General features: G+C 43.7%; 1 protein-coding gene across 3 annotated transcripts; it reads left to right on the top strand.

Moving 5' to 3' along the window:
• The first annotated feature begins 158 nt into the window (after nucleotides 1-158).
• Nucleotides 159-25,013, top strand: TUFT1 (tuftelin 1). Of its 3 annotated transcripts, XM_042439598.1 has the most exons (12): nucleotides 159-248; nucleotides 13,098-13,169; nucleotides 13,727-13,831; nucleotides 14,726-14,812; nucleotides 16,434-16,499; nucleotides 16,856-16,972; nucleotides 18,284-18,412; nucleotides 20,015-20,109; nucleotides 20,777-20,882; nucleotides 22,231-22,314; nucleotides 23,311-23,411; nucleotides 24,117-25,013. In XM_042439598.1, the coding sequence occupies exons 1-12, from the start codon at nucleotides 189-191 to the stop codon at nucleotides 24,178-24,180; spliced, it is 1,086 nt and encodes a 361-aa protein (XP_042295532.1). In that variant the 5' UTR covers nucleotides 159-188; the 3' UTR covers nucleotides 24,181-25,013. The 3 variants fall into 3 exon arrangements, with proteins under 3 accessions (XP_042295532.1, XP_042295534.1, XP_042295535.1); XM_042439600.1 differs by lacking the exon at nucleotides 16,434-16,499; XM_042439601.1 differs by lacking the exon at nucleotides 24,117-25,013 and having other exon boundaries at nucleotides 23,195-23,331.
• The last annotated feature ends 1,586 nt before the right edge of the window (nucleotides 25,014-26,599 follow it).

Genomic DNA, 26,599 nt, shown 5'->3' with positions numbered 1-26,599 from the left:
AAAGGAAAGAGGAGGGGAGGTGAGCGTGGTCTCAGAGGAAGGAAAGGGGGCGTGGTTAGAGGCCGGGGAAAGGACGGAGGGATGGGCGTGGTCTTAGGGAAAGAGAAGGGGCGTGGTCGGTATATAAGGAGCGGGCGTGGCTGTTTGTCTTCATTCGACGCTGGACGCCGCTGCGCTTGGATCTGGCAATGAACAGCGAGAGAAGCCTTTGCACTTTGGTGGATCTGCCTTCGGAGGGAGAAAGCTCAGTAAGTAGCCAAATCCCTGTTGTTTCCTTAAGACGAGAAAGCAAGCCCTTCTGCCAATATTGCAATGAGCTACTTTTCGAGGCGTTTCTATTTTATGGACTTTTGGCTTCGTAAGAGATGAAAGTAGACATCTTGTTTATTTAATTATTTTAATTTCTTATCCTTAAATGATGTTTAAAGGGTAACTTTTCATGCTTTTTTTTTATGTCACCTTTGGAGGCATTTTTGGTTTTGCAAAAGAAGGGAGAGAAGAGCAAGCATCTTATGTATTTATTTAGTTATTTTAATTCTCTACTAAGATGATGCTTTAAACTTTATTTATTTACTTTAATTCCCTATATTAAAAATGAGGCTTTAAGGTAATTTTATTTATTTATTAATTTTAATGCCTTATATTAAAACGAGGCTTTAAAGGTAAATTTTATTTATTTATTTATTTATTTATTTAAATAAAGGTAACTTTATTTTATTTATTTATTTTAATTCCCTATATTAAAATCAGGCTTTCAAGGTAACTTTACTCTATTTATTTATTATAATTCCCTATATTAAAATAGTCTTTAAAGGTAACTTTATTTTATTTTAAATCCCTATATTAAATGTAACTTTATTCTATTTATTTATTCCCTATATTAAATGTAAATTTATTTTATTTATTTTAATTCCCTATATTAAATTGAACTTTATTCTATTTATTTATTTTAATTCCATATATTAAATGGAACTTTATTCTATTTATTTATTTTAATTCCCTATATGAAGCTTTAGTCTATTTATTTATTTTTAATTCCCTATATTAAATGGGAACTTTATGCTATTTATTTATTTTAATTCCTATATTAAATGGAACTTTATTCTATTTATTTATTTTTATTCCCTATATAATGGAACTTTTATCTATTTATTTATTTTAATTCCCTATATTAAATGGAAACTTTATTCTATTTATTTATTTTAATTCCCTAATTAAATGGAACTTTATTCTATTTATTTATTGTAATTCCCTATATTAAATGTTACTTTATTCTATTTATTTATTTTAATTCCCTATATTAAATGGAACTTTATTTTATATATTTATTTTAATTCCCTATATTAAATGGAACTTTATTTTATATATTTATTTTAATTCCCTATATTAAATGGAACTTTATTCTATTTATTTATTTTAATTCCCTATATTAAATGGAACTTTATTCTATTTATTTATTTTAATTCTCTATATTAAATGTAACTTTATTTTATTTATTTATTTTAATTCCCTATGTTAAATGTAACTTTATTTTATTTATTTATTTAAATTCTCTATATTAAATGTAACTTTATTCTATTTATTTATTTAAGTTCCCTATATTAAAATGTGGCTTTAAAGGTAACTTTATTCTATTTATTTAACTTAATGCCTTATATTAAAGTGATGCTTTAAAGGTAACTGTATGCTTTTTCTCTGTTACTTTTGGAGGTGTTTATATTTTAAGGCATTTTGGCTTTGCCAGAGGAAAGAGACAAGAGCAAACATATTATTATTGTTGTTGTTGTTGTTGTTGTTGTTATTATTTTTTATTAAAGTCATTTCTATTAAAGGTAGCTTTGCATGCTGCTCGTATGTCGCCTTTGGAGGCATTTCTTTTTCGTGTCATTCTTGGCTTTGCGAGAGAAACGATAATAATCATCGGATATTAAGAATAAAACCGCACCGTCAGAAATACCTACAAAAGGACACTTTGCATATATCTGTAGTTAGAGAGTAGTTAGTCTCAAAGGCGCTGCTACAAGAGCCCTTCGCGTCTTGCATTTTCTGACTTTGCCTTTGAATGCTGTCAAATCCATGTATATTTTTGACAGTGCGGCTCTTATATTTTAATACAGGTAACACATTTCCTTGGCCATAGAGCCTAAAAGGGAGAGACGGCTGCCAAATATGAATAAAACCTGTGTCAAAAAGCCAAAACCCATACATAACTTTGGCTGGGACACAACAGCCCAATGTTGATACAACAAGGAAAGCAGCCAGATATTGCTTTCTCCTCTGTATATGTCCCTTTTTGTTACAGCCTTAAGAACCTTTAATGGTCGACTCGGAATTAAACCCAGTTTATTTTGCAGGAAGCTAGATAGAGGATTCGCAGATCTTGGTTGAATCCGGTTTGTCCTAATGTTGGGAGTCATGACTATGAAACGCATGTCTTAAACTTTGTGTCACAAGGATTTGTGCCAGATGCCAAAAAGCAAACCTTGGTCTTGGCGTTTGATACAAGGAACGCTGCTTTTCAACCCCATTTTATATAAACTGGGACCTAAACACACATCGATTTTGGTATTAAAAGGTTAAGGGTGAAGGACCCCCGTGAATGTGGGGAAAGATGCGGATAAACACACATACTATTCTTTTTCCCTAAGAGAACACCTCTCTGTTATTACTATTAGGATATTATTATTATTATATTAGTATAATAATATAAATAAATACAGTTACTGTATACACTTGACTATAAGTTGAGCTCACATATAAGTCGAGGGCAGGTTTGGGGACCAAAATTATGCATGTTGATATGACCCACAGATAAGTCGAGGGCGAAACTTAGAGGCACGCAATGAAGGATGCAAAGGACAAAGTAAAGGAAGACCAAGCAAAGGACATACATATTTCCAGCAGACATTACTATTTGTGCTCATACTAAAGGCTGGATGGATGAGAGACTAGAAGGGGGTTGGTGCTTCCAGAGCACATCTTGCCTTTCATCATATAGATAAATATATATACATGTTTTTAATTGTACTATTTTTTAATGCTGTGAAGCCGCTCTGAGTCCGAATCTGGGAAAAGAGCAGGATATAAATACATACATACATACATAAAATGATATATATATATATATATGTTGTGTGTGTGTGACCTAAAATACAGTACTTACAATGACACATGGATAAGTCGACTCAGGTTTTTAGGGTCAATTTTTAACCTAAATTTCTGGACTTATTATACATGAGTATATGTATTATTATTATTATTACTCCTCTCTAGGAATCTCCAGCTCCTCCAGTGCAACTCTGTGGTTAACATCTGCCAGAAGTTGACCCTAGAAGCATCTTAGAGGGTCCAGAAATGCCTAGAGTAGTGTTTTCTCTTGGAGCTTCTAGGTTCTCCTATACAACTCTATGGTCAACTTCTTCTGGCAGTTGCGCTGGAGGACCTAGCAATTCCTAGAGAGGACATATTAATCAAAACCGCAAATACTGTAATCAGATCCGCAAAAGTCAAAGTCGCAAATATGGAGGGCTAACTGTACTTAGGGAGGAAGAGACTGGTTGTTGTTAACTGCTGTCAAGTTGACTTTTGACTTATGGTGACCCTATGGCTTCCCTGACTGAATCTATCCATCTATTTTCCTATTGCCCCCCACTTTGTCAAGCATTATCGTCTTTTCTAGTACAGTGGGCCCTTGGTGTCCGCTGGGGTTTGGTTGCAGGATCCCCTGTGGATAACAAAATCCGTGGATGCTCAAGTCCCATTAAATACAATGGCACAGCAAAATGGTGTCCCTTATATAAAACGGCAAAATCAAGGTTTACTATTTGGAACTGATACTTTTCTGCGGATAAGGAGGGCCAACTATAAGCCCTTTCTTCTCATGATAGGACCAAAGTTTCGTCATCTTTGCTTCTAGAGAGAGGTCAGACTTGACTTGCTCTCGGACGCATCGGTTTCTCTTCTTGGCGGTCCATATATTTGCACGACTTTCCTCCAGCACCATATTTCAAATGAAGTTGGTTTCTTTCCTATCATCTTCCTTCACTATCCACTTGTATATTCTAAAAAAACATTTTCCAGCTGTGAATCTGGGTGTGTATATATATATATATATATATATATATATATATATGAGAGTTTGGCTACTAAGTTGGAAACCGCAAGACATGTGAAGACTAGTGAAAGAAAAACAGTAATCATCGCTGGATTTGGAAGAAGCCTTCAGGTGGTCTCTAGAAGGTTTATAGCATTTCTTACTTAGGCAAGAGTCAGCTGGCCCGGTTGTTTCGTTTTTCATGTGCGTGTTGTTAAGTTTCTGCTACAAGAAACAAGTTGCAACTCCTCTTCGCTTGTTTCGTGGTGTAGGAACCTATCCCTATTTAACACATTATGGACTTTCTGGCTTTTTTGAAAGCCTTTCCAAAATACGCTGCAGAGATAATCCAGTGTGAGACAGCTTTTAACTGCCCAGTCTCAAACTGGATTATTTAGGCAATGTATTTGCACCTTGGAAGCAGCTCTAGACACAGTAGAACTGTCTCTGTGCACTAAATACATGTAGCATGATGTGCGCCTTTGAGATTTCCAGACTGTTTCGTTACTCCAAAAGTGGAGCGAAACAAAGAGGTATGTGGAACTGGAAGGTCTCCTTAAATCCAGGTTGGTCTGACCCAGGAGATGAAATGCACTCTCTGTCCTTAGGAGAGTTGTAAAGGAGGTTGTAATTCATCTCTCTGCCTTTTATCTTCCTTCCTTTTCTTGTTTTTAAACTATCAGTCCTCCCTCCTGGACAGATTCTTTGAATTCCTGAAGCAAGGCTTGAACTTTGCAACTCTTTGTAGGTGGATGCTGTGTGCCTTTCAAGTCATTTCTGATTTGCAGAGGCTCAAAGGTGATGCTTTTCTTCGCCAGATACGTTCAGAGGGGTTTTGCCGTCGCCTTCCTCTGAGGCTGAGATGGTGTGACTTGGTTGAGGTCACCTGGTGGGTCTCCTAGACCGAAAGGGGATTCGAACTCTGGTCTCCCTGAGTCTTGAGTCGACACTTAAACCATTACGCTGTACTGGCAATAACTGGAACATCTTACTCTTTTCCTAAAGTCAGTGATTTAAAAACATCATCCACATGGTTTAGTTTACAGTAAGCCATCGTCAGCCTAGGATTCTGTTCCTATAGTGGAAGAATCATAAGATAAACTGAAATTTTGACCACGATTCTTGGAGAGTCATAGGATAATGGGAAATATTTGACTGTGGTTCTTGAAGGTCAACTGACTGCCACCTCATCCCTAATTTTAAGATGAAGATGTTTTTGAGCCAGCATGGCATAGTGGTTTGAACATTAGACTACAACTCTGGAGACCAGGGTTTGAATCTCAGATACAGGAACTCTTTGGTTGACCCTGGGCAAGTCGCACACTCTCAGCCTCACAAAACTTTGTGATAATATAAGCTGGAAATGACTTGAAGGCACACAACAACAATAGTGGAGTTCTTGCACCCGTCCCTTTCCAAAGTAAGGACCACTTACTCCTCTCCAGTTTTGGTTTTGAAACATCTCCCCCGGCGATAACAGGCCTGAAACGGAGTGGACAAACCTCCTAACCCCCCGAAGCATCTAAAACCCAGTTGCAATGCCTGTTTTTCCCCTGAATGATTCAGTGTCTTGGTAGCTCTCTCCTGCCCACACCTCGAGGGCTGTGTTTTGAAGAGTGTGGGAAGGCTGCAGAGGAGGAAAGGTTCCCCGGTGTTTTAATCGGACGTGACCCTGGGGCTTATCTGGCAGGATTATGAACGGCGAACTCCTCCATTATCCAGAAACCTCTGAAATGGCTGCTCTGTGACTCAGGTCTTGTTTTTTGCCTTGTAACCTTTCTTTCTTTTCTCTTTGGCACCAGAGTTTCCCTAGGCAGCATTATAGCTATGGGATGATTTAAGCATCGTCTGCCTTCAGTGTTGTGTTCTTCAGCACCTGTCATTTTCAGGAGATCAGCTTTGCAAAGGAGTCTGCTACAAGCCAGTTCATACATTTCACTCGGTGTCGGTGGGTCCATTTTCATGGTGGCCTTTCTCTCATAAAGCTCTCACCTGTCCTCACAACATGCCTATGAGGTAGGAAAGACACACATGTGCACCCAGAGCATTTTGAACCCTGGCCTGCCTGGTCAGACACCAGTAATTTGCTCTCTGGCTATAATATGCAATTGAGTTTGTTGTTGTTATGTGCCTTCAAGTCATTTCCGACTTATGGCACTCCTGAGGTTTTCTTGGCAACTTTCTTCAGAGGGAGTTTGCCATTGCCATCCTCTGAGGCTGAGAGTGTGTGACTTGCCCAAGATCACCCAAGAGAATTGAACCCTGTTTTTAGAGTCATAGTCCAACACTCAGACCACTATATCATGCTGGCTGCCTTCTTTTGACATACAGGAATGTTAAAAGAAAAGGTTTGTCCTGGTTTAACTACCTCCCAGTCTAACCTGTTTCATCCACTGTAAGATTCAGGTCTTCCTGAATCAAGTCGTTTGCTCCAAATGCATCTGAGGAAGTAGGTTTTACTCCAAACCATCTTCTTTCTTTCCCTTAGTCTCAAAGGGGCAACAAGATCTCTATGCATACTGTTCCTACAGACTAACACGGCTATATCTTTGAATGGAGTCATGCATTCTGCCTTGCTATACTACGCTGCTTGCTTGTGAAGTTCGAAAGCCAACCTTTCCTCAGTGATTTTCACTAAGGCCAGTCACCTGGAACCGGCACCAACTCGCCACAGGTGACCTTCCCCATGCGTTTCATAGGGCTGCTTCTTGTCACTTCAATGGAAACCGCGCACTGCTTAATATTTATTTGGTCCATTATGGGCCCGAAGGTTATTGAAGGGCTCTGACGCAATGTTTTTCAGAAATGTCAGTCGTGCGGCGTTTTTCCCCTCCTCCTTTTGTGTGGCTTTGTCAGGCTTGAGCCAAGTGGCACAGCAAACTCAAAGGCAATTATATCCTTATAGTCTTTCTGCAACATTTCATGGGTGGATAATTGTGTCAGGGACTTGGAGAGAGTTGCATTTGCGTAATGGAAACACTCACCGGGGCTTGGCATTTGCGTTTCTTGGTTTAGTAATTACATTACAGTTAAAGAGTTCAGGCTTTTGTTGGCTTCTGTGGGAAGTCTTAGATCGCATTTGCCGTCTCTGCTGGAAAGGCCAGATATGAGTGGGCTTGACAGAGCTCCTGAAGGAAACCAGATGTCTTTAAAGTGCGCTAGGCACAGCTATGAGAAAGGTGCGCTGAGATAGATGGGAAATCGCTGATCAGTTGGCATTGTGGATGTTGATGCAATGACGGTTTCTGTCCTTTAACTTCGTTCAGTTACTTCCATTTCCTTAAGTGCTACGAATGCCTGGTCCTTTTTTGCGTTGGAAAATTGGCAAATGCGCACATCTGAGCAACAGGTATTTTAGCCTCCCATACGGTGCCCTTTTTGCCTTGCAGCAAAACTGAATTCACTTTGGCGTAAACAGGCGCACAATGAGTTTGCGGGTACAAATCGACCGCTTTCATCCCGAGGCCAATTGCCCAATTAAACAAGCTTTACCGTTATTGTAAAACAGTGAAACATTAACTCCAAACCCTCGTGAAACCTTGAACAACGCCAGGGAGGGTTTCTATAAACCTTTACGAGCCGAGGAACAGGCCTTTCCTTTGGCGTCGCTCCTGCAACGGGGAGATCGTCCTATAAATTCCAAAACCAGTGGGAGCGTGGAAATATGGGGTCCTTTGATATCCCAGGTTTTGGACTTAACAAGGAATCGAGGCCCGCCATTAACACGCATGGCTATGGTACTTGCTAAAAAAGAAATGCATCAAAGTATTTACTGTAAGGACTACTACGAAGTAGTTATTTGAAAGAGACGGTAGCAATGGCTTTCATTGTAAATAATAAAGGAGGGCAGGGTTGAAAAAGGGAAGCCGTTCAGAGGCTTTCAGTCTCTCTCTGTGCCTTTTCGTCCCTCTTTTGCACTTTCCAAAATACTTGTGTTGTCGCTCTCTTTTTGGCCCCTTTTTCAAAGAGGAGCTCACAGCCAAAAACAGCAAGTTGGTGTAAAGTCTGAATGCAGTGAGTCATGGCTGAGGAGGCTGGTTCCAATAAACATTAAGTGAATAGCAACCAGCATCAATGCTCCGGTGTGGTATATAGTGGGCTCTGAGTGTCGGACTAGGACCAGGGTTCAAATGCCCACCTAGTCTAGAAATCCCCTTGGACAACACACACTCTTACCCTAAGAGGAAGGTACAGAGATCTTGTAACACCTTTGAGACTAACTGAAGTTATCAGCATGAGTTTTTGTAGACTAACATTTCCTCAGATGCATAAGGCGAAGGAAGCTTTTAGTCTACTCAAGCTCGTGTTGCCAACTTCTTTCTTTCAGTTAGTCTCCAAGACCTCTTACTGATTCTGCAGACTAACACAACTATATCTTTGAATCCTAAGAGGAAGGAAGGACAGAGTTGCCAAAAATCGGAGTCGACTTGAAGACACACAACAACTGCAGCAGCATAGTGGCTCTTCATCCAGTGAGTAACAGCAGGTTATCGATACCACTTGCCCTGTACTTTGCTTGCACCGGCTCTTGAGAGATTATGTCAAGGATTAGCTAAACCCATTGCACATTCTGGAAGCATGACACGCCGAACCGTGCTGCTGTTAACCTCAGTATCTATAGCAGCAACACCACACGCAGAGAGCAAACGTGCGCTTCTGCAACGCCCCATATACGGAAGAAGGAAAGAAGCGGCTTCCGATTCGTGGAGTTTCTCGACATGGTCACGCCGATTGCCAATATCAACTGGTACAAAGGTGCGAGGATGGATTGCACAAGGAGGAACAAGCGTGTAGGTACACACCAGAAAGTCTGGCCGGAGGACAGAGATGGGCAGCTGAGCAAATACAGCATGGCTTCACAATCATGAAAGCAATTTGATGCCTAGTTGTTGCTTCTGTTATCTTGAGTCGGCTCAACTCATGGCAGCTCTGTGGATTGGACTCTCCAAGCCCACTGTCCTTGTTGCTCTGCTTAAATCTTATAGATCCATGCCCATAGCCTCCCAAATCGGTCTATCCATCTGGTGTGTGGTCTTCCTCTCTTTCTACTTCCCTCGCCTTTTCCAAGCATTAATTTCTTTTGTGTCAGGCTGAGCATAGATCCTTTTCGTCCCTCTTTGCACTTTCCAAAATACTTGTGTACTGAGATATTTCCAAAAGCAACAACAGCCCTGCTGTTTTTGTTCCCAAACTTTGCTTCAACCCTCAAAGCGTCCAAAAACTTGGACAGAAAAAGGGTGACCAAGACACCCTCCTTTTCCAGGACATGTCCTACGTTTCAGCCGTCTGTTCAGTGAATTTCGTAATGGTCTCCATTCTGCGCATGACTAAGAAGCATGAATGTGCATTTATATGACTATTTGCAGCTTTTGTTTTGAAACGTCCTACATTTGGCCGTGTCTTGCCCTGGATAGAAGTGGCATAAAGTCCCTGCAGATCGCAGTCTGTAGCGGTTTTCTCGATCATTTATGAAAGTCTTGCTGTGATGAGCTTTATTGCAAATGGGAGGTGTGACAGATGCCTTTTACAAGCGTCCCTGGAACGTCTTGCCTGCCAGTAATTGAGGCACACCTTCTGTGAATGCGGCGTGTTTTACAACCGGCCCCCTCCTCTTTTCTGCTGCCTCCCAGTTGGATTGAACATCTAGGGCTGGCAATGTGCGTCCCTCGGGCTCAGACAAATTACTGGCGATGAAACTGGGGAGTGAACGCCGGTTGTAATTGTGGCCCCAGAGGTATGGAAGTGGGGCCACAGGGCTCCTCCTCACAAGGAGCTTGACAGTGTGGTTCTGGGAGTCGGATTCTGGTTTTCCACTACATTTCGCCCTCTGTTTGGGTCCCTTTGGCCCATAAAGCCAGAATGAAGCTGCTTCGGGTCACTTTGGAGGTATACTGTTTCAATGTGCATGCGTCCTAAGAGTCCGGAAGCTGCGCCAAAGCCATGATCTAGTCCTAAGGACTGGAACACATCTTTGGCGCAGCTTCCGGACTCTTAAGACACATGCATCGTTTAAACAGCATACCTCCAAAGTGACCTGAAGCAGCTTTATTTTGGCCTGTCTGTAGGGGGCCTTTGACTCTTTTCTTTGCCTTTTCTCAAGGGCCCTGTTCGCACTATACATTGAGTCAGCCCTCCATATCCACAGATTCTTTATCCATGGATTCAAGTACCCTGGCTTGAAATATTTCAAATATAGGTGTGTGTGTGTGTGTGTGTGTATAGAGAGAGATCTTGTGGCATCTTTGACACGAAGTGAAAGAAGAAGTTGGCAGCACCAGCTTTCGTAGACTTAGTCTGCTTCCTCAGATGCATTTGGTGGAGTGGAAAGCCAGAGGCAGACTTATATAATTATATTTTTCTTTCCACTCTACCAAATGCATCTGAGGAAGCAGACTTAAGTCTACAAAAGCCCATGTTGCCAACTTGTTTCTTTCCGTGAATCTCAAGGTGCTACAAGACCTCTCTACGTACTTATTCTACGAGACTAACATGGCTATATCTTTGAATTCTCTGTATATCTGCTGAGGTCCAAAAACATCCGGAGGACCAAAGTTGTGGGTTCACTGCTCTAAGCAGTAATAAAGGAAAGGAATGTGAGAGACACAATTTCCTATGCCATTGTATTTAATGATTAAAGGGGGTGTATTTGCATATCGGATGGATGATTCTCTTTCTCCCTCCAAGAAGCCCTTCATGGAGGTTTAGGCTTTTATTGTGGGCACGCAGATGCAGAATAGATTTCGTTCCACTCTTGTTTGTCGCACCTTGTGCCCAGATGGCATCTTAAGCTGTTGCTTTGGAAAGAGGCTCCTTGAGACACTTGTTTACAAGGCTTAGAGCAAGAAAGCAGGGAAAGGAGCCTTCTGCATCGTTCTTAAACATGTTCAGCAATTCATGCGTAGAGCATCTGTATATGTGTAGGATCTGCCATGCCAGATGTCACCTATGAATTGAAAAGGAGTACCTTCTGTTCTTTCTTTTGTACTTTCATTGGGAAAAATATGAATGCAATATTTGTGAAACATGGAGTTAACAAATGAACACCCATTGCAAAAGATGCATGCAATGTAGTGTAAATGGTCAGGCCCCGAAGCTACCCCCAAATTGTCCATGTTTCTGGCTGAAATAGTGACAACTTTACTTTCTTATGCTTCACTGTACACAACGTTTGTTTCAGGCACAAAAGTATTAAGACATTGTGTAGAATGTTACCATCAGGTGTGTATGAACATACATACATTTAGACTTGGGCCCCATCTCCAAAATTCGTCATTCACTGGATGCCAATATTCCAAAATTCAAAACACTTCCGGAAAAGGGAGAGACTCGATCTGTACTAAATCTCTCTGTTGATCTAAATAGGATTGTGGGGATTGTATTCAGTTGGTCTCTGCAAGCCAAATGAAAGGATGCCATGCTGTGTAAAGCCGCCTAAATGATGTGAAGTCGAAGGCTTTCAGGGCTAGCGCCCATAGTTTTTGTGGGTTTTTTGGCTCTGTGGCCATGTTCTGAGAGTTTCTTCCTGACGTTTTGCCAGCATCTGTGGCTTTGGCATCTTCAGAGAATGCTGGCATGGAAGAGAGTGGGGTCATATATATATATCTCCCACTCTCTTCTATGCCAGCCACAGATGCTGGCGAAACGTCGGGAGAAAACTCTTCTAGAATATGGCCACAGAGCCCGAAAACCCACAAAAAACTACTGAATGACTTTAAGGCCGCCTTCCCTCTCAACACTTTCTCTGGCTGGACTTTGATTCCCCCTTTTCCCCCTATTCAACCCTCTGCCAGACATCTTGACTCCAGTTTCCCGGGCTATAGCTCACTTGCAATTCTCACTTCCCAGCTGATCTTTCCAGGGTCTATGTTTTTATAGGCTTGGCTGCCCAGTGTGGAGGAGAAGAGGACCAGAGATGTCCAGAGTCCTTTTGTGACAATTGTGACAATACAAAGCACCCAGCCACAGCTCTTACAACCTATGGCTCCTCCAGGAGCAATGACACCCGCTTTGACTGTCTCACAGGACGAGAACATCTCCAAAAAGTCAGACTTGCCGTCTCCTTTGCTGACCAAATTCACAATTGCTACTGGCGTCCTCCCGCCTACTCAAAATGGAAGGATTATCAGTAGCCTCTGGAAGCCTTGGAGCCAGTATTGTCTGAACAGTGAGAAAAATGTCTTTAAAGGCTGGCCTTTAGAATAAACACAGGTATTCCTCGGTTAACAAAGCGGATGGGTCCCTGGGCATTACTTCTGTAGCAGAGATTTCTGCTCTAGAAATCACATGAGGAAGAATATGGCTAGGATCCTCCACCAAAATAAGAGTGGGTCGACAGGTTTCAGCAACCTTTTTATCCAAAACTAACAACATGGATATGTGAAATGAAGCGAGCTGGTCAGGGAAGCCTTGCAGAAGTACATTGATATTGAATCCTCTAGAGATCATTGGAAAGCTTCTTTCAGGAACCTGCATTTTGTGATCATTTCCATTTTGGTGGCCAGACTTAGAGATCATTGTATTTTTAACATGCGTGGGAGATTCAGGGTGGTCTTATCTGATTTTTCGTTTTCTCTTCATTTTGCTGATGTTTGCGTTGCCGGCACAACTGCCATAGGATCAACCAAGGTAGAATCCCATTTCTTTCTGAGCTTAGGTTTATTGCATTGCTTAGTACAAAGCACTGTTGCAACCAGCACATGAAATCTAAGTTTCGTCCGCCATCTTCCCCATCTTCCTAGTGCTGATGCTTGTTGTCTAAAATTCCTTAGTGGTCATCTTACAGCTTAAGTACTTTAGATGTGTTGGTATGCATCCTTTATCTCCTTGTCCCTTACTTTCCTGCCTTTCCTCTATCTCTGTCTTTGTAACATCTGTTGAAATCTTCATTGTATACTTTTTGGTCCGGGACCCACCTACCTTAGTCCTGTGCTATTAAATATAAACAAATGCAGTGCAAATACAATTAATGGCCGTTTTTCTTTTCCTCTTCCCTGTTTGCTTTCAGGACAGTGTGAAAATATTAAGGCTGACCCTCCAGCATGACCTTCCTGGGACAGATGAGCAAGCAAAGCCAAAGGTAGGCGCATCTCTGCTGATCTATCTGTGCCCCTTTCTCTATCATTGGAGCGTTGCTCGAACCCTGGTCTTCTAGAGTTTCGTCTAACACTCAAACACATGCATTAAGGTGGCTCTCAGACTTATGCTACCTCCTTCTAGAGTTTTCTTTGCAAGAGTTTTTCAAAGGAGGCTTGCCATTGCTTTCCTCTGAAGCTGAGAGAGTCTGACTTGCAAGGGTCCACTCTCACAAAAATAGGTTTCCATGGCTGAGCAGGAATTTGCATCCTGGTCTCCTGAAAACCTGGCCCAATGTTCAAACCACTACTCCATGCTGCTCAAACAATTAGTAATGCATAGATTAAACATACACAATCCTCGCACTTTAGTAGCAACAGATTTGAAGGCATGTCATGGTCTCCTTATTCATGTCCCCATTACCTGAAAGTTGGGAACGGAGTGATTTGTGCCTGTGTTTGACACAAGAGCTGCACATATCATGTTTGTTCAGAAAACAAGACTATTTTGATGGCCTAGAACCTACTTGGTGTAACTTGGCTTCCTCTCTTCCTCCTGTAGCCTGTAGGAAGAGCTTTCGCCATGGTGGCCAACCGGCCAACAAGAAGCCACACGCTGGCCTCCGAATGCATCAAGTCCAGCGATGGCGATGAGGAGATCATCAAGGTGCGTGGTTTGTTCTAGTCCTAGAGTTTGGGTTTTGCTATTCTCTTCAGATGGAAATCTTGAAGAAGAGAAGACCACCGGATTGATGATGAGAGAAGACTCTATGGTGACTTGGTAGCCATCTTCAAATATCCGAAGGAACATCATATTGAAGCTGTCAAAAGCTTGTTTTCTGTTGCTTCATAAACTAGAACAAGCTTGCAGAGCCAAAAGAACTGCTCTTCTTTTTGTGCTAGAGGGACCTCTCCCTATTCTTTCCCATCATTTGGTTTTGTTTCAGGTATCACTGTTTCTGTCACAGACTTAATGCCCCAGAAAGCATTGACTTAGGAGATTACTGCATTACAAAAAACGTGTCTTATCCTCGATGGGATACAGTCGCATTTTGGAATGCAAGAGGGTTTTATCACACTCAAAAACACCACCACTGCTGCTGTGCAACTGCAACCCTCATGAACCTCGGCCAGTTTTTGAACGTGGGAAGCTCCTGTCTTTGTAAATCGGCCGGCTAAGTGTGGCTGGGTCCTCGGCTGCATGCTAGTTGCAGTTGCCTGGTGGCGACACCTTTAAATGCAATAAAATCCAGTTGCAGTCTGAAATGTGACTGTATCTAGTCAGGGATAAGACACATTTTTTGTACTGTGGTAATCACTTTAGTTAGCTGAGGCTTAGCTGTACCACTTTGGTTCCCCAGCAGTACAATATTGTGCCTTGTTTGCAAAACGGGTGCAGTCTGTTGAAAGACGGTGTCGCCCCTTCACAGCAACCTAACTCTACTTTGCCTCGTCATCACTTTTGGAGTTGTGTGCTTGTCTCGTCTCGCTTTGGGTTCGGTTCTTTTGTATTTGGGCAGCTTTCCTCTTCATGGGCGTTGTGGTTTTTCTTCTGACTCAGGTGTACCTCAAAGCCCGAGCCGAGGATGGGACCAAGCACGAAAAGAGCCTCCATCCATTGAAAAGTGACAGCAATCATCTTCAAGAGGTAATTATAGGCTTTGTTTTTTGGTGGGGGGATAATATATGCTGGCAAACAACTGGAGGGGAAAGGAGCCAAAATGTGGATGGAAACCATGACTTGCGAGGTTTAGCTCCCACCAGAATATCAAGGCTCTGTTTCCTTGTGGATTTTCTTTGCATTTGGGCAGCTGAAGAGGCAAGCTTGCTTTTCAGCTTCAGCTGGAAAAGGGAGGCTTGCCTCTTCAGTGACATAGTGCTAGCCAGTTATTTCTTTGCACAATCGTCCACTGAGACGCATAATGGTGGGCACAACAGCATTGCAGTAGGACTCCTTGGGTAATTTGGCAGCCAGGGAGCTTTAGACAAGTCGCAAAATGAAAACGTTGGCTCAGAAGAGTCTCCTGTGTTCAAACTTGGCTAGGCATTGCTTTCGCCTTTCTGGCTCCAAGGTTTTTACTTCAGTAGCTTACTGACTCATGCCTGCGTTGAATCACCGCTGAATGCAAATCCTTAATTATTTGACTAGATGGAATGAATCTGGAAGGAACTTCCCCCCCAAGTCCCACTTAACGCACACCACACCCTGTGAACACAACCAGGAGGCGTTGGTGGCTCCTTTGGCAAAGTCTCTGCACTTCCCAAGCCTCTCAGGAGATACGCAACCTTGCAAAGTGCAGTGTTTTGCCCTCAGTTGTTGTATTCAGGATCTTTGTCTGTACAGATGTTGTCCATCTCTCCCTGTGCTCCTGAAGCTGCCTGATATTGGCATTTCCTCCTGGCTAATGTGCCAGTGATGGGCACCCTGTTTGTACCCATTAGCTGCAATGATTTCTTGCTTTCCTTGCAAATTCTCCACAGGCCAGCAGCTAATACGACTGCAGATACTGTTCATTTGCCCTTAGTTGGATCTTAGCTAAATAGATCCCTTCTGTTCAGAAGCAGTCTCCTTTACAATATCAGGTGTTGGAACAAGCAACAAGGGTGAGAGAGGGAGGCTGTTGCCCTCATGCCCGCACAGACATTTAGTTGGCCATCATGGCAGAAACAGGCCTGAGGATGATGATGATCCTCATTTATTTATATAATACCACCGCTGTACATGACATTTTACAAATCAAGTAACAACCGAACAGTTCCCTGCTCTTGGCTTTACAATCTTGTTAAGACATAATAGGAAAAGGGAGTGGCAGGGTGGAAAGGCATTAAATCCAGCAGATACTGAACTCTACTTTCCGCTCTCCTTCCAAGGCCAGGACAGTGGCAACTTGGGCAGATGCAGGGTCCTTCATTCTGGGTCTAGCCAGAACGCAAGTAATGCTTAGAGTCCTTTTGCCCAAACACACACTAGCACAATGGTTTCCAACATTTGGGCTTCCACTTTGGACTTCAGATCCCAGAAGCCCCAGGCAACCTGGCAAACAAGAATGGTGGGAGCTGAAGTCCAAAAGATCTTGAGGACCAGAGGTTGGGAACACATAAGAAGAACTTGTAAGGTGATGCCAGATGTAGAGAAAATCCCATCTGTGGGTGTGTGCAGAGAATGGCCGCTTCTTAGGTTCTTGCCTCTTGAATAAGAGACCGGGGAGCACTCCTGTGATTCCACTAGATGCCAATTTGGATTGTTTTTTCCTTTCCCGATGCTTCAGCTGGAGAAACCGAACGGGATCCGTCTTCACAGAACTACCTCATATCGTAGCATGTCTGTAAGCCAGGTCTGTACAAAGACTTGTGGGTTTGGGTTGAGGATAGTGCCTAAGTGCAGTTGTCCCATCTTATCCGAGGGGGAATCCGTTCTGTACCCGCCACAGATAACAAAAAATGTGGGACCTCAAGTCCCGCTCTTTACTATGGCGGCAAGAATGTGCGCGGATGCTAGCACAGCCGGGAGAATGCACCGCCATTAAAAACAACGGGGCTTGTTGTCTGCGGATGGCAGGCCAACGGATAAGAAGAGCCGTTGTACTTTGAGTTTTAGATATGTATTTGTGGATTGGCAGGCACAGCTTCTGTTTGTGTTTGTGTGGAGGGGGATGTCATTTTGAGCACAGATTAAATCTTCCTTTTGCAGGACGAACCCACGTATCCTGGAGAAGACATCTCCGTCATGCGCGAAACGACCAAGAGGCTCTTCTCAAAACTGCAGGAGGCCGAGAAGCGGCATCAGTCAGACAGGGCTGCGTACGAGGTGAGAAACACGCAACAGACCAATATCCCAATGTTAGCCCAAATTAGGGTAAAACCATTTTGTTCCATTGGATTTATATTTGTATTGACTCACCATCCAGAAGTTGATTCAGTGCGTTTCTGCTGTCATTGGGAATGACCGACAGGATTCCAACCATTTCCAGCTGGAAACGTATAGCTGGATTGGAGATAGCCTTGGTCCATGTGCAGTCATGATGATCATGCAATTGTGAGGGCTTCTATTCTTCCTCCGTTGAGGAAGAATAATAATGTTAACCTCTCAGCCTAGAAATCAAGAGTAGTTGTTAAGTTCTATACTTCAATTTAAGGACTCACCTTTCTCTAACTTTCTGCTAGGGATTCAACTATAGCAGTGGTTCTCAGCCTTTAATCTTTTAGGTATTTTGGACTTCAAGTCCCAGAAGCCTCAGCCGTCATGTCTAGTGGTAGAGAATTCTGGGAGTTGATATCTAAAATATCTGGAGGGCTAAAGGATGAGAACCACTGAACTATAGGAATATCAATTTTTCAGTCCAGTTCTGCTTGGAAGGGAGATAGAAAGGGCTTCTTGACACAGAATTATAGTTGTGCAGCTTTTAATAATCTAATAGTATGACAAGGTCAGCGTTATATAGTGGTTTTAGCGTTTGACTATGGCTCTAGAGATTAGGGTTTGAATCCCAGTTCAGCCATAGAAAGCCACTGGGATAACCTTGGGCCAAGTCACATTCTTTCAGCCACAGAGGATGCCGATGACAAACCCCTTCTGCACAAATCTTGCCCAGAAAACCCAGTGATAGGCTTGAGAACCAGTGAAATGTTTTTGGTCCAACTCCCAGAATTCCCAGACAGCTTGGCGAACAGTCAGGAATTCTGGGAGTTGAAGTCCAAAAGATCCGGAGGACCAAAGCTTGGGAACCGCTGGTATAGTGGATTGAACTGCGATTCTGGAGCCCAGGGTTCAAATCCCCGTTCGGCTATGCAAACCCACTGGGCAAGTCCCACTTTCTTAGCCCCTGTGGAAGGCAATGTTGGCAACCCCTCTGAACAAACTCTACCAAGAAAGCATCATGATACGTTTGACTTAGGGTTGCCATAAATTAAAAAATGACTTTTAGGCTTGCAACAACAAATAACTGGTCTAGTAACCTAGCTATGTGACATAACGCAGTGTGTATCCCTCAACAAAAGAAGTGTTACGAGTGTGTGTGTGTGTGGGGGGGGATAGTTGTCCTTGGAGGTGTAGGTGGTCTAGCCATTGATACAGATTCTGCATTAGAGTTTACCATGCTGGTTTCTTCTCATTTTGCAGACGTCCATCTCTCACTACCGGAGGGAAGCGGAGCAGTCTGGCGCTGCTCTCAGGAAGGCAGGGCTGGAGCTGGAAGAAAAAGACTTGAAGCTGGAAGAACTGCAGAGGCTACTAACAGGGATGGAGAAGGTAACTTTTGCTTTGGTCGCCACTGCTTCCCCCCTTCCTCCATCTTGTGACTGGCCCAAAGGTGTCTCACAGTCCAACAAACTGGGATTGTCCTCTTGCTTCCATCTTGGTCTTGAATAGAGAGGACACCGTGCTATTAACTTCCATCTTTTCGTTTTCTTGTGGAGTCTGTGAAACCGTTTTACCATTCACAAAATGAACTTTAAGAGACAGAAATGTAAGGTACCACATCTAGGTAAGAAAAATGAAAGGCAGTAATGCAGAGTGGCTGACAGCTGGCTTGTAAGTGGTATATGTGAAAAGCATCTAGGGGTAGTAGTAGACTGCATGCTGAACATGAGCCAACAGTGTGATGTGGCACCTAAAAAAACCAATGCAGTTCTACGCTGCATTAATAGGTGTATAGTGTCCATATCAAGGGGAGTAATCATGCAGAAATAATCCAGTTTGAGACCACTTTCACTGCCTTTTATTCTTCTGCCTTGTCTTTTCTAGACAGAAACACTTCTCGCTGGCACTGTCAAGGGAAGCCTGATCTATTGCGGCAGGAGCTTTCCTGCAAAAGAGGGTCAGCTTGCACCTCAATAAATCTGTTTGTCTTGGATCTGTCACAAGGCAGCCTCCCTTCTTCTTCTAGAAGCTAGGGAAATTGTAAAAAGCCTGAGAGCTAAGTGTACCTTTTTAAAGACAAGTGATATTTCAGGGCAGGGGTGGTGGTGAATATAATACGTTCGGTGAGTAAACAGCTCCACGCTGATTTTACTTTGCTTCTTCAAGACATGAGTATTTGGGAGTTTTGTATAATGGAGAAGCTCTGGACTGGGAGCTATATAGCTAGCTTCTCTCCTGGTGTCCTCCTTCCCTGCCTTTGTGGATAAACTATCTCTATGACAGTCCTTGAGACACTTAAAGAGAAGACACCCCTCGGTCTACTCTTCACCAGCCTGAACATCGTGCCCAACTCCTTCAGCCTTTCCTTGTATGTTCTGTTCTCTGTATCTCTTACCGTCCTTGTTGTCCTTCTCTGAACCTGCTCCAACTTGTCTATGTCCTTCTTAGAAGGAGGCGCCCAGAACTGAACACATTAGTCCAGATTTAGCACAAGATGCAGTGCAACTGTTACTTCTCCTCACATGGAAGCCGTCTGTTAATGCAGGCTATAAGATAGCATTTGCTTTCTTTGCTGCTGCATCACACTCCTGGGTCATGTTCAACTTAGGATCAACAATAACCCCAAGGTCCTTTTCACATGCATTACAGCTCAGCCATCTATCTCTCATCCTATAGATGTGGTCTCAATGAACCCCTGCATTAAATTATTATATCTACCTCAATAAAAGGGTTATTTTTTCTAACCGTGATTGAGGAACATCTAGCAGTCCCTAGAGTTCACGGGAACCTTGGTTGAGAAACCCTGCTTTTAACAGCTTCCCATGGCACTTGTGGGGATGGAAGGGCCATCCACCCCCATGGCTTTCTGGCCTCTTCTCCGGCTGAGTCCAGGCTGGTTCCAGAAGCTTCCTTAGGTGTGTCTTTTTGGCTGTTGGTGAGGCCTGCCGTCAGATACGGCAAGCCACGGCAGCTGTCCCAACTCGCTTTCAGGAGCACCAGGTTCTGCTGCAGAAGATGAAAGACGGTGAATCGGAGCTGGAGCAGTTGAGGAGCCTTGAGAGAGACAAGCTGGTGGAACAGGAAAGGTGAGGAGCTTGGCTCACGGACGAAGTGGCGGGTGGCTGAGATGGAGCTTGGGTGTGGTTCCCTGGTGTTTGGGGAGGATGAGTTTCTGTTGGCTCCTGAAATCTGCCCTGCGTACCCTCCAACTGGTCCTGACTTGGCAGGGACAGTCTCGATCTATCCCCTGCCAACCCACTTTTCCAGCTGGTTTAAATGTCCCTGTTTCTCTTTCCTCCTCCCACTTTTCCTTTTTCACCCCCAGCTTATTTGTGTTGCTGCAAACAAAATTCATGGGGCAAAAGGGACAGAATTAACTAAGTGGAGAGGAGAGGAGAGAAGAGGAAGGGGCAGAATTTTGCCCTTCCCAGTAGGCTCATCCAAAAGCAAAGTGATGCAACCTCTCCTATCTTGTCTGTTATTTCTCACTAATAAAATTTGCCATCTTGACCGCAGTCTGATATTGTTTGGCCACACGTGTCCCAGTTTTCATTGCAAAATATTATAGAGTATGGCACTTCGGGGTCAGGGATTGTTTGGGGAACAAGGGATTGTCTAACACAGATCTGCATTGAATGTGCTGCTTCCTCCATCTGAGAAAAGAGGGACTAGCATCTTTGCAAACTGCAGCCCCAAAATGATTTTTAAAAAAGAGCTGTCATTGATGATAGTGTTTGGGATCCTTCTTTCCAGGTCGGCCAAACTGGAGAAGGAGGTTGCCACCTTGCGGGAGAAGATCCACCACCTCGACGACATGCTCAAAAGCCAGCAACGTAAAGTCCGGCAGATGATCGAACAGGTTAGTGTCCAGCTGTGAGGAATTTGGCCTTGCCTTGAGAGCTGCAGCGAGAGATCTTGAAGCTTCCCTGTGTTATGGAAACTCTCAGCCTAGAAACCACTTGCATACTGTTTTGAGTCCCAAGATGGAAGAAAGACAGGTTGTAACGTATATATTCTAGAAAAACAAACCTGACAGTGGTTTCCATTAAGTAAGACTGGGACAAGTGTTGGCGAACCAGTGCGGTGTGGTGCTAGGACTGTAGGAGGCTGGGGTTCGAATCTCCACTCTGTCGCAGAAACCCACTGAGTGACCTTATGCACATTGCCTGCTGTCAACCTGAGAGGAAGGCAGTGGCACACAAATCTTGACAAGGAAACTCTAGGAGAGGGTTGCCATACTGCAGCCAACTTAAATAGTAATTCATCTTTTAAAAAGTGCCCTTTTAAGGCAGGTTGATTTGGTTTGAATGTTGGAGTAAGACTCTAGGACGATTTGAATCTCCGCTCAGTCATGGAAAATGAAGTGGGTGACTGTAGGCAAGTCACATTCTCTTAGCCTAAGAGGAAGGTAATGACAAACCTCCTCCAAAGAAATCTTGCCAAGACTGCCCTAGGAGAGGAGTGACGTAAGTTGGAGAGGAGCTGAAGGTACAAAGCGATGGCAAAAGGACATCTAGTGGTGGTTTCCATTACTCAAGCCAAACCAGACTGAAGGTTGAAATAAATTGGGGGGGAATAGAAGCCACCCAGAGGCTTTGAATCTCTCCCTTTCCTTCTCTCCATCCCCTTTTTACATCTTGGCACACCCATCCGTCTAGACAGCAAAGAGGAACTAGCGGCCAAATGTCACAGAAACCTAAATGGCCAGATTAAAAATGAGTCTCTCCAGCATCTAGAGCCCCAGCCGCCCCGGTCAAACCATCTGGGTGTCATAGCTCATCCAAATTTGAGGACAAAAATTTGGGTAGCAGTGCTCCAGATCACAAATTTAAGTCAGGTGGCCCTCCAGACATTGCTGGATTGCAAGTCCCAGCAATCAGCATAGTCTATGGTGCTGAGAGTTGCACTCCCAACAACATCTGGAAGGCTGCATGGTACCCACTTCTGCTCTAGATGTCCCTTGACTTAGACCCATTGACTCATGGCTGAATGCCTTCCTTTTGTTTTGCCAATTCAGTTTGTTTATGTCCTGCCCTTCAGCCATGCTGCAAAATTTAAATTCTTGTTGCTTTCATTGTTGCAAAGCCGCTTTTTGAGTACCAAACTGGGGAAAAGGTTGGATTTAAGTAGAATTGGTGATGATCTGGACCTCAGTCTTTTCCTCTGAAGACTCAAGTTAAACCTCTAGGCACTGTTCTTCTCCACAGCTTCAGAACTCCAAAACCGTGATCCAGTCCAAAGATGCAATAATCCAGGAACTCAAAGAGCGAGTGGCTTACCTGGAGGCTGAGGTAAGTGGTCAGGTCCCCTCAAAACCCCTTACTGGCCTTTCTGGAAGGTAGGAAATGGCTTTGCATGGAGTCAGACTTGGGCCAGTCATGTCTCCAAATGAGGGTTTGGCTCTCCAAATGATCTTTGAATAGATTCCCAAATATTGGCTGTGTTGGAAAATGCTTCTCAATCAAGCGTTCGCTTTACACTTCCTTCTCCCATTTGCTATTGGAGCAATGGGTCTTTAAGTCAGACTGCCATGGTTCCATCTTAGGGAATCTTGGGATTTAAAGTTTGGGGAAGGGTATTTAGAAAAGAAAGCTCTAGTACCTCACTAAACAACACCTCCCAGGATTCCATAGAATGCAGCCATAGCAATTAAAAGTGCAGGTCTGGTGCTATAATTGTGAAGCAGTGAAAATGGAATCCTAATGGTATAATTGTGAAGGGCCCAATGGTCAAACAGATGTCTCTTGGGAAGGCCATGACCTGCATCTCCAATCTATCCCCCTATCTTTGGTATTTTGGGGAAGACTGCCTCTGAACCTGGAGGTTTCCGCATAGCTATCATAGGCATCTGCTGCCCTCTGGTGAGGTGCCATAGTTCTACACAAGGCATGCTGGATCAGAGATGTGTCTTGAGTTTCCCAAGCTTGGTAGTCCTCCAGAGATGTCCAGCTGCAACTTTCCAGCATCCTCAGTTGATTCAGCAGCCTTGGACAGGACATCTTAGATGCTTAGCCACTTGGGTGCGTTGCTTCCCTTTCTTTTCATGGAATAAGGTCACGTGTGCAAAGATTGGTGCCAGGTGTGGGTTTTTGGGGTACTCGGTGCCAACCTTATTCTTACCCAAAGGACCTACAACCCTGCTTGTAATTCTGTGCTCCAACCTTGAATTAGGAACTTTAACATTTTCCTCAAGGGATGGAGATGGGTGTTGCTGATGCTTGCTTCTCTTTTCCTCCTGTGGATGATGGTACAACTTTTCCTAATGTTGCCACTTTCTATTTTTGAAGAACCTGGAGATGCACGACCGCATGGAGCACCTCATTGAGAAGCAAGCCAACCCTGGGGGCCCCAGCGCCAGGTCCCGCTCGAAATCGGAGTATGTCAGCAGGTGAGTGGTTGGGAAAGAGATTGCCCCCTGTTTCTTTGGGGGGAAAGAGAGACCTGGGAGTGCCCCCCTCAGAGAATAAGCAAGTCTTTTCTACAGGCTGGTTTGGCCGCCTGTTTGGGACACCTGCGTTTCGGCAGTGAATGTGCATTTGCACAGTTAAATCTACATTCCTTGGTTACATCCCGTTTTGATTGTTATAACCCATTCTATGTGGGGCTGCCTTTGAAAAGTCTCAGAGCTGTTTCCAGGTTGTTAACTGGAGCTGGCTTCAGGGAGCACACAACTCCCTTGTTGCAGTGGTTCCAATTCCAGACACAGTTCAGCTGCTTTTGACCTAGTAAGCCCTATATTGCTTGAGTTCAGGTTATTTGAAAGACTATATCTCCCTTTATGAGCCCACTAGAGCTCCAAGATCATTTGGAGAGACTCTTTTCTCTCTGTCCCACCACCTTCTGGAGAGGCTCTTCTCTCTCTGTCCCACCACCTTCTTGAGAACAAGGGAGATAAGACCTTCTCTGTGGCTCCTCTTCGACTTTGCAATTCCTTTCACTGAAAATTTTGTACCAGAGGCAGAAATAACACAGAAGGAATAAGAAAACGTTCCTGTACTGTATAGAAAGAAGTGCGGTGGATAACAGGGCCATCCCTGTATCGGAGTGCTCACATTTATTTCTCTTAACGCACATCTCTTTCTCTCTCCTTCAGCAAAAGGCTCACTAAGCCTGCGGGCCCCAAACCTTTGCCTCTCATCCGAGTGGTCGAAACATGAATCTCGAACTCGACTTCGCCGTCCTTTCCCTCCAAAATGCCATAAGATAAAGGAACCCACTACAAGCTTGCGGGACTCTAGGCCATCGCCAGCTGCTTTGCCCTGCTGTTCCTCAATGGGAAAAACACCGGCATCGAAGGCTGCCCGAATGTGGAAGAAGCACCTTTCCCCACCTGGCGCCATGTATATCAGGATGAGATGTAGAAACGTACAAGAGACAGTGGCGCATTAAAGGCGACAAGAAGAAACCTCCCTCGATGGATCTCTTCCAATAGTTCTGTGTAGCTGGTTGTTTTGGGGAGGCAGTCCTTTGAAATTCTCCCTTAGGTCCTGTTCTATATCTCTCTTTTATTTGCCCTGTTCAGTTCTTTCTGTCTCCTTGGCAAATAAAGTCAGATAGAAGCATGTCTGGGTTTGATCAGCACTGAGATAGGAGAATGTATAGTTCGATCGACACGTAATCCGTTACTGCTGCTGAGGTTGTCCTTCAGATTAGTCAGAATAACATTTGCTATTAGAGCTATTAGTTACTAACTGAAGAGACCCTTTTGGGTTTCACAAGAGGAAGAAGAGAAGGGAGGAATCTGCAACATCTTGCTGCCTCCGCCTTTCAATTATACCATTTTCTCCTTATGAATGTCGGCCGAAGTGAAAACCTGGGTTAGTTCCACCAGCCTTGGAGAACCAAAGCCCAGTCCGCTTTGTTGGATGGTCGCGTCGTACTGTGATATAGGGAACTGTTTCGTGTCATGTAACAGCAGCGTAGAGTGTGTTTGTGTACATATATATATATTATATATAAATAAATAAATGCCAAGTTGTGTGTAAAAGTGCGACATGTCTGCTTGAATCTCTGGTCTTAGTCTCCTCCCCGCAAAATGCCAGATTCTTTCTGGACGGATGAATTGAGCAAGACTTGGAGCGGTCCTAAACCAGGTTTAGAGGAGGTTTAGAGGCACAAATGATCCAAAGGCACACAGTAACCAACTCTTATCCTGCCTTGTGGCATCTTCCTCCCATGAAGTTCAATCTCTCTCTTGTATTTATGGTTTAGCTGGGCAATTTCAAGGGACTATGTTTTGGTGGCATGTTTTGGCGCACCTGGAACGCAGCTCTGGTCCATCGTGGCTACCATTTTGGATAGTTTTCAGATGGCTTCCCTCTATATTTATCCTATGTAATGTCCATCAAATTGGTTTCAGATTGATTGATCCCATTGGAAAGGAGCACAGCTGCTGAGCATTTGCAAACACAGAGTCGACCGCTTCGCATTAGCCCATATGTGTCGGCAATAAAATGTGCGCATTGCTGTTGCCCACTTTTTGACTCCGTGCCACCCACGATCTCTCTCTTGTGTAGTAAATAAAGCGAGCACAAAAAACAAGACACACAACATGTTCATTTCACTTGCTGAAGGAAAAGCATTTCCCTAAGATCTAGTCTTGGGATCTTGCACTTGGGTCCGAAACACACCGCAGAAATAATCCCGTTTGAGACCGCTTTAGCCGCTTTGGCTACAGAAGGGTAAAGGTCTCACAACACAACACTTCCCAGAATTCCCTAGCATTGAGCAACACTTCTGGATGTCTTTGCAGTCTGGATTTGTGTGAAAGGGATGCAGTGTATAATTTGTATCTCTATGTGTGTATATGTTTATACACACATATATACACATATACATACACTGTCTGTACTGTATATATAATAGGGGTCATGCTTTTTGCACCAGCCCTCTTTGGCAGAGGCTGCTAAAGACCTTGTGGAACTACAAATCCCAGGGTTCCCATAAGATGGAGCACTGAAAGTGGTGTCAAACTGCATTACTTCTACAGTGTAGATGCACCCCTTAGTGCAAGACTTGATCCACTATGTTGCAATTGCATGAATATGCATTTTCCCTCTTTCTCTCTCTCTGTGTATGTATTTGTTGTGTGCCTTGAAGTCGTTGCTGACTTTCAGAGGGCCTTTAATGAGGCTTCTTAAGCAGGTTTGTCCAAAGAGGGTTTGCCAATGCCTCCTTCCTCTGAGGCTGAGAGAGTGCGGCTTGCCCAGCGTCACGTGGGCAGCTAGAGATTCGAACCCTGGTCTCTCTAGAGTTGTACTCCAACACTCAAAAAACCACAACACACACACACACATATATATATGCACACAAACACACTGGATATACAGAGCCAGTGTGGCCTAGTGGTTTGAGTGACTGACTCTGGTGACCAGGGTTCACATCCTGGCAGACTTTGCTGTTGAAGCCTAAGCTTAGTAGCATCATTTTATAGATATAATATATATGTGTGTGTGTGTGTGTGTGTATATAATGCTTTATTTATATAGTACTGTAGGTGTCTCTGTGTATGTGTATATATATATATATATACACACACACATATGATGCTACTAGGCATATATATATATATAGTAT

The sequence above is a fragment of the Sceloporus undulatus genome, chromosome 9, assembly GCF_019175285.1.
Source record: "Sceloporus undulatus isolate JIND9_A2432 ecotype Alabama chromosome 9, SceUnd_v1.1, whole genome shotgun sequence".
NCBI classification, from domain to species: Eukaryota; Metazoa; Chordata; class Lepidosauria; order Squamata; family Phrynosomatidae; genus Sceloporus; species Sceloporus undulatus.
The sequence above is the reverse complement of the archived record's forward strand: the minus strand, read 5'-3'. Positions and strand labels throughout refer to the sequence as shown.

Coding starts and splice junctions, on each gene's coding strand:
- TUFT1 (XM_042439598.1), top strand. CDS start 189: ATGAACAGCGAGAGAAGCCTTTGCACTTTGGTGGATCTGCCTTCGGAG. Junction 13,170..13,726: donor ATGAGCAAGCAAAGCCAAAG/GTAGGCGCATCT, acceptor TTCCTCCTGTAG/CCTGTAGGAAGAGCTTTCGC. Junction 14,813..16,433: donor ACAGCAATCATCTTCAAGAG/GTAATTATAGGC, acceptor CCGATGCTTCAG/CTGGAGAAACCGAACGGGAT.